The sequence below is a fragment of the Stylophora pistillata genome, chromosome 5 (assembly GCF_964205215.1).
Source record: "Stylophora pistillata chromosome 5, jaStyPist1.2, whole genome shotgun sequence".
NCBI classification, from domain to species: Eukaryota; Metazoa; Cnidaria; class Anthozoa; order Scleractinia; family Pocilloporidae; genus Stylophora; species Stylophora pistillata.
Window position 1 is genome coordinate 15442639 of NC_142523.1, and position 20285 is coordinate 15462923.

General features: G+C 38.3%; 1 protein-coding gene across 1 annotated transcript in view; it reads right to left on the minus strand.

Moving 5' to 3' along the window:
• Positions 1 to 5041: 5041 nt before the first annotated feature.
• Positions 5042 to 20285, minus strand: part of LOC111324225 (phospholipase-B 81-like) — a 16925-nt gene continuing 1681 nt past the window's right edge. Inside the window, exons 4-19 of the mRNA XM_088759446.1 lie at positions 19703 to 19799; positions 19127 to 19214; positions 17351 to 17391; positions 17133 to 17261; positions 15101 to 15177; positions 14867 to 14937; positions 13886 to 13958; positions 12943 to 13103; positions 11637 to 11736; positions 11119 to 11197; positions 10563 to 10667; positions 10394 to 10436; positions 9389 to 9498; positions 7075 to 7137; positions 6654 to 6710; positions 5042 to 5944 (exon numbers count right to left, since the gene is read on the minus strand). Of these exons, the coding sequence (XP_088615572.1) occupies positions 5897 to 5944; positions 6654 to 6710; positions 7075 to 7137; positions 9389 to 9498; positions 10394 to 10436; positions 10563 to 10667; positions 11119 to 11197; positions 11637 to 11736; positions 12943 to 13103; positions 13886 to 13958; positions 14867 to 14937; positions 15101 to 15177; positions 17133 to 17261; positions 17351 to 17391; positions 19127 to 19214; positions 19703 to 19799 (1342 nt within the window). The 3' untranslated portion in view covers positions 5042 to 5896. The remainder of the gene's footprint in view (positions 5945 to 6653; positions 6711 to 7074; positions 7138 to 9388; positions 9499 to 10393; positions 10437 to 10562; positions 10668 to 11118; positions 11198 to 11636; positions 11737 to 12942; positions 13104 to 13885; positions 13959 to 14866; positions 14938 to 15100; positions 15178 to 17132; positions 17262 to 17350; positions 17392 to 19126; positions 19215 to 19702; positions 19800 to 20285) is intronic.

Consider the following 20285-nt stretch of genomic DNA (forward strand, 5'->3'; position numbering starts at 1 on the left):
TATAAACCGCGCGGAGCGGTTTATATAGCGTCATATAAGGAACCGCTCGACCAATCAGATTGCTGGAAACTCTTTGTTCAACTCTGAAATTATACTAATATAATATTCCAAACTGCAGGAAGTACCTTCTTTAAGTTCAGCCATGCATGTGATATGAATCGTTCACTTGGTAATAGTCATTTATTGTAATCAGCAAGTAATAATCCTGGTTTAGTAAAATGCCCTTGATCTCGCTAAGAAATCAGGATTTTTGTCGTGGCGTTATAAATTCCAGGGAATAATCAAACCTGCGAACATCAAATGGTGGCGTAACTCACAGTTGATTTGTTGTAACTCATGTCATTCGATCAATTGGGTGCAATTTATCAGAATATCTTCCCAAAGGCATCCGAATCGATGCGAGTCGACCCGCAGAAGTTTAATTAGCCAACGTGATTAATATGTTTCCTATGAAATCGAGGCAGATAGATATTCGTACGAGATCGAGGCCAATTGTCAGTTAGTCCAAGATGGCGTCGAAAAGCTGAAACAGTCTGGCTTCGGATCGATATCCACAGGATATCATAACACTCGCGGGACTTTAAAACGACCTTTTCGTTTTATAGCTGTCATACGAAGTAGATTAAAAGTCTTATTAATTTTGTTTGATTTTTTTTTGGTTTATTCTGCCTGTAATCATAAATAACTGCACCACTGGAAACAACTCAAGATCCGAAAAAAAAAGATTTTATTTTAACTTTGAATAGAGGTACGTACACTTAATTACTAATAAAAATAGCATATGATTTGTTAAGTGGCTTTCAAATTCTTTTGTTGTTTGTCAATTTCTAAGAGGAAAATTGGAGAGTGTTTGTATCTAAAGTTATATATCGCAAACGTTTGACGCAACACCGTGACACCTTGAAAATGTCATCTATTAGTAGTATTTGACACCTTGGAGACGCTTGCAAACCTACAAACACCCGCTTTAAAGCTGGTCAGCTATCGAATGAAAAACTAAGTTCCAAAAAAACTGGCAATAAATTTTTCATTAGTCCGACATCTGTCTGGTTATTGAATCTTATCACTTTGTTTCACCCCCTAGACAGTCGCTATCAATCGTAAAACACCACAGGACAAGTCAAATTTCGATTACAGACAGCGACAAAAGGCCTCTTTAATAACTGTATGGACATAAATAGAACGTGTTTCCCGATTTGACTGAGGCATTTGGGAAGCAATGGTTCTGAATTCTCTTAATATAACAAAATCACTCACGAATTTGTTTCAAGGTAGCTGTAAGGTGCTAAACGAGGTGCAAAGAATCAGAGTGATCAATACGACAAATTCTTGAGTAACGCTACTGGCATCACTGCTGTCTGTTTTTATGGAACTTACGTACAAAAACGCTTAACAAAAGATTTCGCTTTCCACGTGAAAAATATGATGTATGCTTCACACGAGAGGATGAGTTTCTTCAAAGTCTTCAGAATAATCTGTGGGTATCATTTTTAACGAAGCAAACCAGCAAGGAAACCCCTTTTGTAGATTTACGTTTGGGATGAACCCTATGTTTCCCACACCTAACATAGCAAAGCAAATGGAGAGAGGCGAACGAAAATGTTTAGCCGAGAGCATGGCAGTCCAGGATGACATAGAATATGTTTACAATTAGCCAGCTCCTTTTAACTTCTTTAGAGAGAATATATCATGATTTACCAATCTGCAGGAAGTTCACTCTTGAAAATCAGCCATGCATGTCATAAGAATCGAAGTTACTGTGAAATATTCATACTATTAATCATTGTTATTATAAAAAAACGACATACTGAACGCCAAATTAATAAGGTAAGTATTTTACATACTCTATTTTTCGATTACTTTGCAAGAGAGGTACAAATGGTTACCCTTCATTAATTTCCTATTCATTCGTCCCTTTATTGTTTGAGCGTCCCACTTATCCTTGTAAAAGAAAATGAACTTTTCAGAAGAAAAGAAAAACGCCGGCTGTTCGTACTGCGTAAGACGGAATGAAAATCTATTATGGACGCGATGTCTTTCATTTCCGCCACTCCTTAGTAAATAAATGTTTGTTAGCCCCCGTCGTGTTGCGATTCCAGAGATGTTTCGTTCTTTTATTTTACATGATGAAGTGTTTCAATGCAATCCCCGCCGAGCTCAATTTGATAGTGTCGTTCTCTGCCCAAGAGATTAACTTCAAATAAAATGTTATTTTTATTTCAGTACAGTTAGTGTTTATCGAACCAAAAGACACTTCATGGCAAAGGATCACACTAGTTGAGGATAAAATGACAGAAAAATGAATGAGAAATTTAAAATATATATATTTTTGCTTACCTTTCAAGAAGGGTCTTCTGCACGAATATTGAAAAAGAATGACCAAAATTGCTCCTTTTAGCCACATATTGTCCTTTGTATATGTTTGAAAATTTGTTTCGTTTCGTTCTTCTTCTGTAACAAGAATAATATAGTATTTCTAGTTTCGGTGAGAGATGTTTATACCAAACTCTCTGATCACATCTGATTGGTCGTAATCCAATTAGTTTGGTCAATGATCAACCCACGCAGCTTCCCGTATTTTCGAGGAGACCTCAAGTATAAACTGAATGTTTATTCTTAAAACAGTGTCCCGAGGAAACTTTTTCCACCTGGTAATACTGTCCTAGAGCGACTTTAGATCTCAAATTGTCTTAATCTGAGGATAAAGAGCTCACACTTTTTTTACTACCCATCTGACTAAGAGTTGGTGATTCTATGTAGATAAATATCAAGCACTGAGTTTTATCAAAAACCAAGTTACAACAGCTTTCGTAGCTTCTACATCGACCCTCGCTCTTTTTACATGTAAAAGAAGAAGCGTTTTAGTCACCGTTTTTTTCCCAATTTCTCGGACTTGACTCGATAATCTTGAACAAATCTGTTGAAGTGGCTCTCGTGACATTGATATCCAAATCTCGTGTATTCGCAGGTGGGGGGAGGGCTGAGCCTGACACTACCATAACCCCATGGGTGCACATTGGTTTGCGCCTCCGTAGATTGGGGGAAAGGGCCACCCGTGCGTTGGTAACTACGAACCCTAGGGGGAGAGGAGCTGAGCCTGACATTACCATAACCCCATGGGTCCACGTTGGTTTGCGCCTCCGTAGATTGGGGGAAATGGCCACCCGTGCGTTGGTAACTGCGAACCCTTGGGGGAGAGAGGCTGAGCTGACGTCACCAAAACCCCATGGGTCCTCGTTGGTTTACGCCTCCGTAGACTGGGGGGAAGGTCTACCTGCGCGTCGGTAACCGCGAACCCTTGGGAGAAGGGATCCTTGGGTTCTTAGGCCCGGCCACCGCTCCGAGTTCTCAAGGAAAAGCGATAGTTTGTCACATGTCCCTTAAATTGTGGTAGTAGAACTCTACTACCCTACTGTATGCTACGGTAGGAGCCCTCCCCCAACTAAAAAAAATTTTTTTTCCCCTTGTCGTTATTGTTGATGAAAAAGTTGCATTACAGTGGGCTACCGAGTGTAACGGAAACTTCTGTTTTTCTCAGGGATTAGCTTCACTCGCTAAGAACTTGGTGCCTATCATCTAGCTGATAAGCCAAAATCGAACATTCAAGATTGCGGATCTCTTCATCCTTTCTAAATCATGAAATTCCGCTCTGAAAAGTCCCTTAAGTAATGGTGGGAGATCGCTTACGCACTTCCTCAGTTGTATGTCCGACTCCAACGCTGATTTTCTTTCTTTTTTTCTGAGTTTCCTGCTAGTCTGATCTATTCGACACTAAAAACGAGTCGAAATAAGATGAACTTCATTTACAGAACATCAAGGAAAGTTGCGTGAGTAAGTGCACAACATAACATGATCATAAACAAAGAGGTCATAATTCGTGCCTTTTTGTTTGTGGACCTGGTCACCGATTATCAACAAATTCCTGCCTTTCTGTTTGCACCGTACGTTCCAGTGAACGAAGAAACCAGTTCAGATTGTAGCCTGGCTTAATTCATCCACTTCATCACATCAATTCTATATTATGAAAGAGGCATTCGGTATAACCACATAAAATGGAATGAGCAAACTGCTTGATGCTATCTCCTAACTCGCGTGTGACTGAATGAAATGTCTAAGAACTTCGTAATCATCACGGGAAATATCAATTGACATGAAGTTTGAGAAAGAGTTCAAGCAACCAGAGAAACGACCACAACGAGCTAAGCCTTCTTATGACTTTCTATGGATACAAGTTTATGGTGGTTATACTTCTGATAGTGCCTCAACACTTCTGTCTCACCAAAAACGACTTGAATAAATCAAGCTGATACTCGCGTTCCAAGGCTAGATTAGATATTTTTCGCCTGATTTATCAAGACACTTTAAGTATTTTAAAAATATGAGAATAGCACACACGCGTACGTATGATGAACCTATTTAAGCTTACTATGTGTTGGGACCTTACAATGACTCAACTCCTTGATTTTGTTTTCTCACTATCCCTTCCTCCTCTTCAATTGGATACTTCTCTTCTATGGCGTTCTACCATGTTAAGGCAACCGGAGGTGAGGTTATCAATGGCGAAGAGGCCAAAGTATGTCAGAAACTGGGAGAAAATGTAAGAGGTCACCCTGTATTGACTATAATTCAAATTCCTAATCGACTCTTGGGTTGCCGGTAGAAAATTGCATGGGCGCGTGCAAGCCGTGCGTGTTACGATGCAGAAACATTAGAAAGGAAGCGATCTATTCCCTATAGGCAGGTATCAAATATTCAAACCAGGTCAATGTCCCTCTTTTAAGCCTTGAAGACAAGTGAGCTCCAGAACGCATCTTCAGGTTATATCAGGTTAATTCAGGTTGAATTACACTGAAGCTGTCATTTTCTTCCCTCTGAATACTTCATACACCGAAAAGGACGAGCCCTCTTGAGAAGTTATTCCTCATTTCTTAGCTTGGGATTGGTTCTAGCTCCAGTTTAAGGCTCTGAGTATGAGTTCAATTGTCACGCGCAGGACATATCCAGTATATCGTACCACATAGTAACCTCTCTTGGACATGAGAAGATTTTCCAACGTTTTACTTGTACATATGATCTGTAAATTTCTACAAATAAATGACATTATCTAGGCCAAATATTGATCATTTTTTCATTTCATTTTGGCACACATCATTCTAGAAGACGATTCTATTGATTTATTCGTGAAATTATTTCACCATAACTACAATATCTAAACTCTGGGTAACAAAGAAAATTATTTTTCGAAAAGATTTGTGCGATTTGTACAAAAAAATTGACTAAAACATGATAGAATTGTTAAAACAATCAACAAGTTTTTTGCTGATAACAAATCTCAAGTTTTACTGAGAAGTATTTCGCTAAAACCAATTGAAAAAGATTTTTCTTCTAAGATAGTTTTGACAGTTTTTAGTGTGCACTAGGAAAATCCTTACGCTCCAAATTGACGAAAACACAGCAAGTCTTAGAATTTTTTTTCCATGTTATGAAAGAGACTTCTCGTTTGTATTAAACAGATCATTTTGTCGACGAAGAAGTCTGACGAAGAAGACGCCTGCACTCCTCCTCATAATTCCACAAGCTTGTTTCAGGCGCAGTACAGTTAGTTAAACGAAGCACGATAATTAATGAGAGAATGGTAACGGTTAAGGGAAAAAACGAGGAGGGTTGGGTCTGGTTGCGTAAGTTCGTGACGCAACCCATCCCAGGCCTGCTTCCTTTCTTCACTTCGTTTCTTTCGCTCCGTTTTACTTACTCTAGTAAACGCCTGGAACAGACTAAAATTCCATTAAAAGAGTGGACGAAATTTAGAAATGAACTTAAGTTTAGAAATTGACTGAAATTTAGAAAGATTACTAAGCAGCATTGGATACAAAGCGATCACAGGAACTACTGACTGTTAAAATTTCGGCTTCATCGTCACAAAATCAAAGTCATAGCAGTCAGGCTGAAAAAGAAAACAACAAAAGGAAGAAAAGAGTCACGTGGCATTCATTCTTGATATTTATATGAGAGGGCATTAGTTGTACTAAGTCTGACCCATACCCACTCGTCTATCACTTCCATCTGAAAACGAGAGACATGGGGACCAGTTACGATAGCAAGCAGCAAACGGAATGACGGGAAGGTATGTGATCCCTATTAAAGAAGTATTGTTTCCTCTCCTGGCTGGGATGCTAAGCCACTGCAGGTCAGACTAGGCAATTTTTCAACTTTTTCCGACAGTTTTTTTCTCGGCAGCTTTCTGAATCCCGTTCAAACTCGAGGGTATACAGACGGACAGTGACAATTAAGTGTCTTGCCCAAGAACACAACTCTAGAACCCAGACCTTTGGATCCCGAGTCCAGCGCCAAAACCTCAGGCAACCAGTTCTTGCACTATAGGACTTCATACTCGCTAATTCTGATATCATTGCTATTTCTGATATCTTCGTTCGCACATAGCGACTCGCGTGTTTAACTTATCAAATGGAGCAATAATTGTGAGTTGCCCACATACATAACATAAAATATTCCAATAACGACACATTATTGGACACTCATTATTACAGTAAACTATTGCTAAAAAGTTTCTTAAGTCACTTTCTCTGAAGAAAATAAGAAGTACTGGTGTGAGGGGTTTCTTGCCAAAAGAAGTGTAATGTTGCAGTACTCACCAAACCAACATGCTTGTTTGGAAAAGAGAAGTGACTCCAACAAAATACAGGTAAGCCCTGAAAAGAAAAAAAAGTGCAACACCCTTCATTTTTGTAAGTGCTTCGGCGAAGGGTACAAAAGCAAGCTAAGAAAACAGATCGAATGCGCGTAGAGTATGGAGTCTGCGCGAAGAAATACTACCCCAGGCACGTGCCTGAACTTTACCACGACTTACAAGCGCCTTCGTTTGCGTTTTTTGCCATATTTAAATGGCTTTGAGTGATCGCGTGGCAGGTAATGCGTCTTTCGCTGATTGGTCACGAGCTATTGGAACCACGGGAATACTACTGCTACTCTTTGAACTGCACACACCGAACTACCACAGGGAGGCTGTTTCTGAGGGTAACATAGAAGCCAGTCTATTGAGAGCTTAAAAATTACCTGATAAGTTGGACCATTGATGGCTTCCGACATTAACGACTTCGCCATCCCAAAGTCTGTCACCTGAAGACAAATACAGAGTACGATTTTGTGCGCCATTTCAAAAAGAAATCTTGAGGACCACTGGTTTGTCAGCGTAAGCTGTTATGTGTACACCCTCATTAAATAAAGTTGACTTACTTACTTACTTACTGAACAGAAGTGGAATAACTCCGAGTTTTAAGAGTGAAACGAAGTAAAGCCCTATGAACAAAAAAGTTCGAATTTCGAAGGTAGCCTTGGATGTTAAGGATTGCTTCACTTCAATTCACATTTGATAAAGGCAAAAAATTCGCGTTTGCCTTTTTATCAATCGGATCAAAAGTACAAACCGCCTCCCGGTTAGCTCAATGGATAGAGCGCTGGACTGTTGTGCGGGAGATCAAGGGTTCCGGACCAACACTCAAGGTCTTAAAATAATTGAGAAGAATATGCTGCCTGTCTATAACATCAAGAAATGGTTTAGATATTCTAGTCTTCTCGGATAGGGACGAATAAATGGAGGTCCCGTCTCCTGCAGGGTTAGGGGTAGGAGACGTTAATTTCCCACGCACGAGATTACTGTGTGATGGATGTCCTCCCCTAGGGTGGGATGGGTGGGTTGTTGTCTTGCGTTTCATACATGAGCCTCTGGCTCGGGTAACCATGCCCCACGTAAAGATAATTAACTTTGATTACTATGACTATTACTATTAAACCGGCAATCGTTACTTGGTCCTTCGCGTTTTCTTGCGCGTCTCTTTCACTCCCAAGATCTCAATAGCAATTCTCCTTACTGTCTACCACAAAATTGTTACAGTGTTAGTTTGAAGAATTTGGTATTGGATCAACTAATAATTCCCTAATTGATATTCTTCTATATTCCCATCACTTATCTGCTTGAAATTGTATTGATATTGTAAGGAGAAATTCTGTCTTGGTCACTGATGGTAGTGAAGGGCTAAGTCAGTTTTTTTTCAATTTTATTCTGAGTTTTTCGTGAGTTCCTTTTGATGTTAGCCTTGGCTCAGATTGTCCATAGTGATGACTTCAGTTTTAGTTTAGAATACATACTTTCAATTAAAACGCGCCCCCACCCATTCAAAGAATTATTAAACATTCTCTCATGCCATACTCACAGACCATTAACAATTATTGGACGAGGTTGAGCAAGATATCGTGATTTGTCCGTGGTGAGCAGATCAATTATTTGCCTCAGCCTTCGGCTTCGGCAAATAATTGATCTGCTCACCACGGACAAATCACGATATTTTGCGATAACCGTGTTCAATAATTGTTTTATCTTTCGATCACCAAGTTTGTTTTCAATTTTTTGGGGGAAGCGGCAAGCGTGTTTGTTTTCAATTTTTGGGGGAAGCAGCACGCGCGCACTGCTGCCAGAAATCGAATGGTTTCCTTCTCAGTTAAATAATTTATTTTGTCGACTTTAAATTGTATGTACAGTCAACTGTTAATTAACAAAATGTATGCCTTCAAATGGCTGAAACTTCCAGGAACAAGTTCACAGTCTTCAAGGATTTGAAATCCGAAAAAAAAAGGGAAAATGTATTCATTGATAAATTAGCTTTAACACAATCTCTGAAAGTTCAGTTTAAAAGTTGAAAGTGCAGTTGTAAAAATTATTAACTGTCTGCTGCGTGTTAGATTGCTCGATCCTTAGCTCATTTAGAATATGCTCTTCCTGAGAGGCTGTGAGAAGTGGTTGCGGTGCACTCTCAGCTACAGGAATCGAAGAGGTTGCCGTAATGGTTGTTATGGTCTTCTTGCTGTTCAACGATTCTGATGTTTACACACAAAAGCGACCACAAGAGCGTGGTTACTACTGCGCATGAGCAGAATATTATTTGCAGCAAAAACGGAGTTAGACGGTAGTATGCATGAGCAGACCATTATTTGTAGGCAGTTAGTTGCAGGTCACGTAGTGGGCTCCCAGCCGATGAAAATGGGGGAAAAAATCCATCCAATGATAACAGAATTTAGAGATTTAGAATTTATAGATCTGGATCTAGAAGTGACGTCATACCTACAGACAATAGTTTTATGCGCTCTTTTCTTTACAAGAGCAGCTCAGGAATATGCAAAATAAAACAATTATTGGATTCGGTTTTCGCTTGATAGCGATAATTATTGCGGCTTCAGTTTGTGTTATCCGCCTCAGCCTTCGGCTTCGGCAGATAACACAAACTTTGGCCTTGATAATTATCGCTATCATGCTCAACCTCATCCAATAATTGTTAATCGTTATATATCAACTTTCTTCATGGCAGAGCTTTACCTTGGTATCATAGCAACCATCTGGGCTTCTGTCTGATGGAATGAGCAGATCGCCTCTGGAGCAAATAGAGTTGTAAGGATTGTTGTCTGAGTAGGGATCTGTAGGATAGTCTGAAAAGAACAATTGGAAGAGATTTGTATCACGAGGGAAAAAAAGACATTACACATAGGTAAACCCTTGTAAGATTTTACGCAGTTAACTAACGGCGTAATTTCTTTTAGTCGGTATTATTTTTAATGTAAGGCTTTATGCCGTTAACTAACGGCGTTATTTCTTTCACTCAGTATTTGTGTTATTATATTTTACGCCGGTTAACTAACGGCGTAATTTCTTGTGTTATTATATTTTACACCGTTTACTAACGCAATTTCCTCTAGTCGGTATCATGTTTAGCGTTGGATTTTATGCCGTTAACTAACGGCGTTAAATCGTACAATATAGACTGCGTTAGTGGCGTTAAATCTCACAATATACCGACTGAGATAATCGCATAATTCGCCGTTAACTGAAAGCCCTCTATAGGTGGTTTGCACGTTACGTCATTGCCGCCATGTTGGTGGACGCAAACAATAGATATCTCATTGGCTCCTTTTGTTCGTCCACCAGCATTTGTTCCTTGCACTATTGTTACCTGTGTCTCTAGAGATTGGTTGCAAACCACCTATTGAAAGAAACTGTGGTGCTGCGTCGGTGAGAGGTACTACAAGACGATTTGATTTCATTGACTGAGTTGATAATGTAAATTGGCCACCGTAAAGAGTTTCTAAGAGTTTATGTTTCGAGCGTTAGCCCTTTGTCAGAGCTTCTCAAAAGGTCAGCTTTAAAACACTTCAAATCATCACACCAAATCAGCTTCATCCACCCCAGGGCCCGCCCCACCGCCAACTCCACGCCCAACTAAGGGAAAAGGCCCTGGGAACGAGGTTGCATCCCCCTTAGCCGTGAAAGAGGCAAGCTCTTGAGCACGAAAGCTATAACGTATCACTCATTTAACCACAATCATACCATTGTAACGTAGGATGTGTTTCATCGATGTCAAATTCTTGACCTGTTAAAGAAAATGTAGCTGTTACAAAATGGTCAAGCAGCACTGTAAATCAGAATTCCCCATCATAAATTAAACCCGCGATGTTACATTTATGAAAAGAGCGAAGGTCCTTATGTAGTAAGTTACCTTTCCTTGATCACGACGGAATATCTCAGCCCTTGGAGCCAGCTGGTATGAACGAGAAGGGCCGTGTTTCTTCACAAATTCAGGGTAACCACTCAGATTGTATATCTAATGAGAAAACAAAGCACCTGATTAAAAACAAATCATCCGTGAAGTTAATTAAGTTAAGTTATGCTGAAAACTTAATAGTCAAAGGCAATCAGTCCATGTGCACTGAAGATGTCAGAAGAAAGGTATCTTCTGCATACACCAGATGTGATGTGTCGATGTTTGGGTGTAAAAACAACGTGGCATGGAGTCCCGCACCTTGAGTATATTCTGGTCAACATAAGTATGAAAAATTAAAGGTGCCCCACTCCACTCCACCCTAGCAAGGATGCTTGAGAGAACCACATGGACTTGTGGGGGGGGGGGGGGAGGAAGATAGGGGTAAATAGTAAGCTTGTAAACACTCTAGCAACCACTACCTTAACATACAACGGATTTTCTCAACTGCTCATAATTTGGTCAGTTTAAATCAGTTTATGAGAACTCCTTTCTGTCGGATGTTTACACTCACCTCTTCATAAAACGGCACATTGTAAGATGGCCAATAACCTGCTCTAAGGATCTCAGTTTGATCTCCGCTGGCCACCAACCTGACAAAGAGATCGTTATGTTTAACACTGAAAAAAAAATTTGCCTCTTTACACCATAATTGACCATTTAATATTTCAGAATCTCGGTCAAGAATACAATATATTTTGACTTTGGGAACTTGAAACATGGATTAAAAATTAGTTGAAACATTTTTCTTAGTTTTATCTGACTGTTCAATACAGGTAAAAGACATTGAAAACAGGCCGTTGGGGCACAATTAAGAGTGACCGCCGCGACCGCTTAGTAGAGGTAAAAATTACAGCGAAAAATGGGAAACAAGATCAAAACTTTGACAATCGGCCGCTTATTACCCAAAAAAACTGTCTTAGAAACCCACATCCAATGCATAACTGAACACAATGTACTACCTTGAGGAGCCAGTCAATTGATGGCAGTGTTGCTTGTAGCAGTTTTGTGAATGTGATACTCGCTACATACCCTGGAATCTGTTCCACAACCCAGAGAGCTCCACTAAGCAAATTTTTCTTTAGCTCAACTCGTTTCAGATCTAGGATCATGTACTGATTGTTGTAAGTACCTGGGACATAAAAAATGACAACTGTTTAGGAGGGTCCGTCCAACTCATAAAAGGGGTGTCACCTGTGGCACATACCAGTTCCTTCTGATCATTATGCACCCAAGTACATGGCAGTTAAAAAACACAACCTTCTCAGGAGTTATCAATTGAAAGTATATAAAAAAGGACAACTGTTTAGGAGGGTCCATCCAACTCACAAAGGGGTGTCACCCGTGGCACATACCAGTTCCTTTTGATCATTATGCACCCAAGCACATGGCAGTTAAAAAACACAACATTCTCAGGAGTTATCAATTGAAAGTAGATTAATTTGTCATCTTCACATCTAGGGCAGATATTTAGCTTCATGCCGAGGAAACCAAGATAAGCTCTAGCTGAGTAGGCCACTCAGCTCAAGTGTAGAAATTGTATTAGAACCTTGGAACTCCCAGAAGAGATCAACATGTCACGTAGATGTCAAATTTATCGAGCAAAAGTTGTAATCCTTATCACCAAATTCTTGTGACTGATTTACACGCCAGGAAATGTGTAGCACCCAGAGGGGAGAATTAATTAACAAACAGATCTTGGGAATTACAGGGTTAATGACATAGCTCACTTATAGTAGAGCTCTCTAAGGCTCAGTGGTAGATCACTGGAATGCAAAATCCATTAAGGTCTGAGATTTGATTCCTCCTGGGGACTTTGATTTATTTTTTTTTTGTCCCACACCGGTGACAAGACAAAAAGACATGTTTCTTTATTTCATTATAATTACCAAGCTCAAACTTTAATTGCCACCTTTCACATTCCATTTACTCAAGAGATGTGTTGTTACCATAATGACTGTGGTTATATATTTATAAATAACCTCTCAGGTTCAAAGAGTAAAAATATGGTCAAACCTTTAGAAATTCTTCTTTGTGTCTATAATAATGTTCTCTTGGTGTTACTCCAGAGAATTCAGTACTGGATCAAAAAAATAATTTCCATTCTCATCAAAAAAAATTATTTCCATTCTAATCAATTTTCTGGACATATCAACAAAGTTGAAATGGTAAATTGGCCACTGTAACGATTACAAAAGCAGACGTTTTGAGCGTTAGCCCTTTGTCGGAGCAAAGTTATTTGAACATGTTTGAACATGTTTGAACACAAATTTATTTGAACATGTGAGGTGTTAACATCAAAAGCAAAATGCAGAAGAGAGTATCACTACTCAAATACCTGAGTTGTACTGTTTATAAACCTCTGCCCATTCTGCCCCGTTCTGAGCCATTGAGTTAGCAAGTCGCACTCTATGCCAAGCTAGAAGGGATTCCGTCGAGACATACTTATACAGTGAAGTGTTGAAAACATTATTTGTCGTCTGGACCATAACTAAGCCACTGAAAAGACAATAGAAAAATAGACACTAGCTGAATCTAGCAGTGGTGCTACCTGACAAGCAACAGAATTTCCCCTTCACAGAAATAAATTTAAGTCTGTAAACTGTTTAAACTGTTTATACTTAATTGACTACTCCCCCAGTGGGGGTTTTCGGGGCCAATACAAATTATTGAATCATAAAATGAAAGAATGTTTAAAAATCCCAACTGGCACAAAGCAGACAAGTTGGGTAATGTAGAAAGTACAGCAGAGGAGTTGAACTTGGGGAAACCACCTGGGACAAATCCAGTAAAGAAGCAAGATGGAGGGCTTGAACTCAGGACCACAACATTACAAGCCCAGCCCCATGACCCCTTGGCCGCCACTCTGTCTCCAAGTGTTGTGAAGAGTGTTACGTGGAAACAAGGCCTATATTGCAGCATAGTAAACATGATGTATCTACCACCAATTGGGGTTGGCTTTCAATGATTTCTCACTTTCTTGCTTCATATAGAATAGGTACATAAGATGTTTCTCTACCAAGAGACAATTAAGGTCCATAAATGAAGATGTAGAAGCTGTATCAAGTATAGATATTGGTGAAATATTAATAAAAATTTTCATAAAAAAAAAAAGAAAAAATTAAAATAAAGGCTGTTTCAAGTTGTCATGGAATCAAACATGAGAAAATAGTTGCAGCTGGTTCAGTGAGTATCCTGTTTGGGTATCATCAGCCTCTTTCTTGTCAGAGGAGTACCCTTCTGTTATCATAAGATTCAACTTTAATTAAAATCAAACTAACCTGTCCATGATGTAAAAATCATCCAGTGATACAAGGTAGCCAGGATAGCTGGAAAAAGACATCCGTTTTGCACCTGAAATTTTTTTATCACATTCAAAAGGTAAATAAGCCAAGTGAAAACAAACGTCAAAAAGCACAAGAACTAGCTCAAGAAAGCAGGAAAAATTCTGTTCCTAATTGTCTTTGCCCTTGTGATTGCCTTTTCCAGAGTGAAATATAAGCTGTTTGTGCATGTGTTTATGTTTGTGTTTGGGCTTGTGCTTGTACTGTGTCACTGGTAAAAACCAGGCTTTAGAGCCATCAAGAGAAAAAGAAGACGTAACCAGTCCGATCACTTCAAAGTTTACAAGCTGATTGATTGATTTATTTTTACTTTACTTATTTATCTAATTTTTGTTGTCAGTTGTTGTTGTTGTTTATTCTCTCTCTCTGTTTATTTCTCCTTGCACTCACATACACATATAAACAATGCATGACCTATTGGTATAAATTCAATAGTGCCTGAGAAGTAATGTTTTGTTTTTAAAGTGTTGATCATGCACTGTTAATAAATCATTTTGCTCAACGTAATGTCACTCTTGTGATCAATATGAGTACTTTTTCAGTATTGTAAATTAGTAAATGTAAAGTAATGTTAAAGGCTGATAGTTTCGAAAGAAACTGTTTGGGGCTGCGTCAGTGGGAGTAACGAAATAATTTGGATATATCAACAAAGTTCAAATGGTAAATTGGCCACCATAATGATTACAAAAGCTGACGTTTCGAGCGTTAGCCCTTTGTCATTCACTCCGACGAAGGGCTAACGCTCGAAATGTCAGCTTTTGTAATCATTACGGTGGCCAATTTACCATTTCAACTTTGTTGATATATCCAAATTATAAAGTAATGTTAGTGTTGCAAGGATTAACATTTTTATTATGAAGTGCTTAAGGTATAAAAATAATAATTATGATAAAAAAAATTAAAAGCTTTAGAACTTACCTGTGCTGGGATCCTTCAGATTGAAAAAGTAATGCTTGTAGATCCTCATTGTGGCACCATATGCAAACCAGCTACAAACCAAATAAAAGAGTTAAACAGCAAGTAGGAAGCAGCAGTGTATATCAAATATATAGAAGCTAGTACATAAGATGATTGGTAAACTTGCAAAACATAAGTCAGAAAATAATTTTTATTTAAGAATTAAAAAGTAAGAAGAAGAAAGAAATAATTCACCTTGAATGTCCTGCAAAGATATCTTCATAACCTGGAAGAACCTTTATGAGTGCAGAACAATGGCCCATTCTTCCTAACTAAAGTAAAACAAATGTTGGTGAATATATATTAAATATCATATAGGGGGATTAAACTTGGTGTCCGTGAAACAGTGCTCAATACAAATAGTAGAGCGGGTATGATGTGTGGTAGGCAGAAAAAAACAACTACATATACATCCCTACAGACCTGTTTCATGGTTGCCCACTCATCAGGGGATTTTAAGAGAGAGTGATCTGAGAGTGATCTTTGCAGTAATGATCAAAACTACTTAAACAGTAGTGAAAATAGGGCATGAAAAAAACTGTACAGGAGTTGAACCCATGAACTCTGGGGGTGATGGACAAGATCCTAACCCCAGTCCAAGGACCACCCCGATGGACTATCGAAATGGACAACCCTAAAATGGACCAACCCTTTGAGTCTTTTTTAATTTTGCTAGCCACAAAAAATACCATGAAATTTAGGTGATCATCTTAAACATTTATGACAGGTTATATTTACATGAGGTCTAACCCAAACCCTAGGTTTTATGCAAGAAGTAAGCCTCAGGGATTCTCTCTGAGGGGGTTGATTTAAATGGATAACTGTTGTTCCACTATTGGCTTTCAGCCATCTCAACACTGTGGACAAAAATAAACGTTCTGCTAAAGATACTTAAAGATAGGCTGAACCTTCTAAAATTATAATAAGTCCTTTCTAGTACAAAAAACAAAGCTCAAAGTTATGTTACTGATTCCCCTGAGGCCCAGTATTGGCCATGACATAAGGCAATAAATAAATAAAATTCACTGTTTATTGCTTCAATAATATAGATTGATGCAGACATTTGCCACGTACATCAGAGATTCTTTATAGTCAGCTATCTATAGATTCAATCATGGTACATGTAGTTTACAGCAGCATGTGATGGTAAAATGCGAAACACAATGACACGGCAAGCTGTAGAACCTAACACTGTTCTCAGTCCCAGGTCTAACATGATAAGCCAAGAGGCTACAATTGTGTCTCATAGTGCTGCAGCATTTGACCATTTAACAAATAAATTCCATGTGGCTGTGTGTCTGTTCAGTAACAGAAGATCAGAAATAATGTCAAAATGTGGTCAGAATAAAAATGGAGCACACAAATGGCAGTTGAGTGGACCAGTACATATTATATAATGTTCTCACCACATTTTTAACATCTTCTGTGATTTATAACCGTACAGACTCTGATGACTACAGCATAGAATCTATTAGTCTTATATGATAAAAAAGCAAACTACCGTTAGTGGTGACATTATTTAAGCATCTGTGCAATAGATTTTAAGTAAGAACCAATCAAAATGCATTTAACCCTGTAACTCCCATGAGTAACCAACTTAAGACAGAATATCTCCTATACAATATCAAGCAGACAAGTTATGAGAATAAAGAAAAATATCAACTAGGGAATTATTAGTTGATCCAATACCAAATTCTCCTAACCATCATTATAACAATTGTATGTTAGACAGTAAGGAGAATTTCTAATCAGTTATTGGGAGTGGAAGGGTGAAACAATTCAGGTTATCATGTAATACTCTTACATTAAGTAAGTAAGTATAAGTAAGTAAGTAAGTAAGTAAGTAAGTAAGTAAGTAAGTAAGTAAAGGGTTTATTAACAGTGTTTCCACAGAGTGGTTCTTCATCTGTCACTAACTATAAATACATTATAGGATCAACTAAAACCTATTTAATATTTACGATCATAAATTTAAAATGGCAAAACATTCCAGTCTGTATACAATTAAAACTTAAACTAATTTAAAATTACTAAAGATGTGCCTTCGCCCGTTTTTTTTTTTTAAGTATTTAAATAAATGCAATTTAAAAATACGCAAGTCATCACAGGTTTTCAGTTCCTTACATCCAGCAATAGAGTCTATATGAGTCAAATTGTGTTATGAACACCAGCAATCAAGGTCAAAAGCACTATGCACCTTACCAAGTTAACTTAACACCTAAATTACCTTGACTGAAATCTGCTCTTCCGTCATACTACTCCAGTCAGGTGGCCCATCAGGACTTAACACACCAGAGAGAGTGATGTAATCACCAATACCATTTAAAAGTTGGAAAGCAAACTTGCCTAGATTTTTCTAAAAAAATGAGAAAAGAAACATTGACAACCAATCATCTTGGACAACATAATTTCCTACACTCAGGGTTTGCAGCAATTAGAATTTACCTTCTTGCGGGGTGGGTTCTCTGTATAACCAGCAATAAGCCCTATATATTGAAGAAAACCAAAGCAAGACAGAAAGCCTTAAAATGGTCAGTAATTCTTATAAATATCTAGAGAGCCTGAGTTAAAGCAGATGTTGGAAATCTGTCAACCACTACATGCAACCTACAAAGGGTGACCCTAAAAGCCGGAATGGTGGAACAGCAGAAAATGATCCCAAATCCTAAAACACGGAACGTCAGAAAATGACCCCAAATCCTAAAACACACAATGGCAGAAAAGGACCCCAAATCCTAAAACACAGAACATTTTTGTGTGGTAAACCTGTTTAGTTACCTTTTGTTATGCTAAATTTTCCATGAGTTTTAGCCGCAGCATAAAAAGTCACATGGCATGTGAAAACTAATTTGACATACCACATTACAATAAACAATTGTAACTTTGATATGTTTCCTGGTCATGTCTGCACTGATTTAATGAAACAAAAATATCTTAAATGCTTGAAAATGTGGAACACCACAGGAACATTTTCAGGCTTCTCAAAATCTAATGACATTTAGCCCCAGCTCCAAACTTAGACTAGCATGAGAGCAAGCCCTCATTACGAGCCCTTCAATACGTGTTTCTTCGTCCATGAATAAGTTTTGGGCCTTGAGTGTAAGTAAAGTATAAGTATAACTTTATTTAAACACGAAACATTGATGAGCAAAAAAAAAAAAAAAAGGGTTTGCAGGGGGTCAAGCACATGGGAATTTTTCATGTCATGTCCAAAACACCACCATCCATATCAGCAGAAGAAATAAACTATCTGGACAAAAATAGAAGCTATTTCACCAATTTGGTTTAAAGCTGTGTGCATGGAATCATGTGCAATGATGCTTGAATATTTGTTTTTCGACTTTGCTTCCTTTGGCGGCTCAGAAATTGTTAGCAGTCTGGACTGACTTTTACAATATATTCATATGAATAAGGCAATCAACCAATTTCCACTTCAAGAAAAGATCACCCTCAAAACAGCGACAGCCCTTGCACATTTGCATGACCTTGGGATCATCCACCATGATATAAAGCCTGCCAATATCCTGGTCTCCAACTAGCATTATTGCACTTTAAAAGACAGCCACGAAATTGAGCAGGCTTTTCAAACTAGGCCGATTCTTTGCAAGCTTGTTGATTTTGGAGAAAGCCAATCTGCAATTTATCAAACAAATAATGTGTCGCATTTTCCACTGTTCAGTGTTTTTGGATTTGGGGTAATTTCTGCGGTTCTGTGGTTTAGGATTTGGGGTCATTTTCCACCATTCCGTGTTTTAGGATTTGGGGTCATTTTCCGCTGTTCCATGTTTTAGGATGTGGGATCTTTTTCTGCCATTCTGGCTTTTAGGGTCACCCACCTACAAAGGATTTACTCAAAGCAAACTTAACATAATGACCAAGCTTTTATCAACAGATTGAACAGATAACTAATAACTCACAAATGTTACTTATAAACAAATCTCAGAGGGCAAAAATGCTTGAATCTGTTTGGCTAACTTTGACCCTTGTAACCAGTTTAAGCTCTTTGCTTTATGATTGGACTAAGGTCTGTAATTTTTTTTTTCTATCCCATTCCCAGAAAAACTGGAGAAGAGCCAAACAGTGGAAAAATGATTTTTTGTCAGTCTAGACCAGTCCATATGGGAATTAACTGTGCCATTGTTCTTGGCAAATGGTGACTTTGAAAAATATATTAAGGTGGGAGCCTTCCACAAAGTAATAAAAGTGTGCTTGTATGTTCACCATCATATTGAGACACAATGTTTCCCATTTGTCTCCAAAGTGAGCTGTTCTCGGATTCACTCTTTATTCTGTTTCTCATCCATTCTTCCTACATTAAAACAAATAAAATTGGCAAATTATTTCATTTAAGTGTTAACAAGTATATCTTTGCACAGAACAAAATTAAAGAAAAATGGTGGATAAAAATCAACAATAGTTTGTTCTGTTCCTGACTGGGTCAAAGAATTGTTGCACTTCAAGAAAAGGAGGGATGTCATGTATTTAATTTAGTATGTAACAGTGACCAAGAGGGCATGGGAAAGAAAAGAGATGGAAAAGAACAACTGAAGGTGAACTTATTTGTGTGCATTTGAATGTCTTGTTCGTTGGTTATTTATAGCAAGGGAACACAGTAATGATGGGTGTCAAAGAGTGATAATGGTCAGGGTGGAGGAGTAACATATGGTTATCAGAGGCAAGGATAGGAGATGCTTCCATGCTCAAACAAAGTTACTTTTCAACATCGCAACTTCAAAAGGCACATTGAGAAAGGCAACAAGCACACCACAAAGCAAATAAAATACTATCTGAAATCACCTGAGCATCAAACCATTCTCCAATCTTTTTCACAAGCTGTTCTGGTTTTCCTCTGAAGGCGATGTCATAATTGTTCTCATAATTTTCATTTATCCTCCTATAAGGAAACAAAATGAAGATGTTAATAACAATAATAATAATAATAATTTATCTAAAGTCATTAAAGTAGGAAGCCGTTGCCCAATCTTCCAAGCTAGTGGCTCATGCTAAAAACACTCAACATTCCACTGGGTGACTCTTCTTGTCCACTGTTTCTAGATTGAATTGGAATTTAGACTGTTGGTTTTTTGTGGAGGGAGGAAAACCAGAGGACCTGGAGAAAAACCCTCGAAGAAAGGATGAGAACTAACAACAAACTCAACCCACATCCCAGATCTGGGAATCAAACCCAGGCCTAATGTTGTTAACTCTTTCACCCCAAAGAGTGGTTAGCTTCTTATTTCTCCCCATATTATAACCTCCCAAATGAAAAACTGGGGTCACAAGATTAAAGAAAGTGTTCACCAACTGAAGAAGCTATGGATTGTTAAACCGATTCTCCTTGTCAGTACCATATGAAATGTATACAGAACAGTATGGAGAA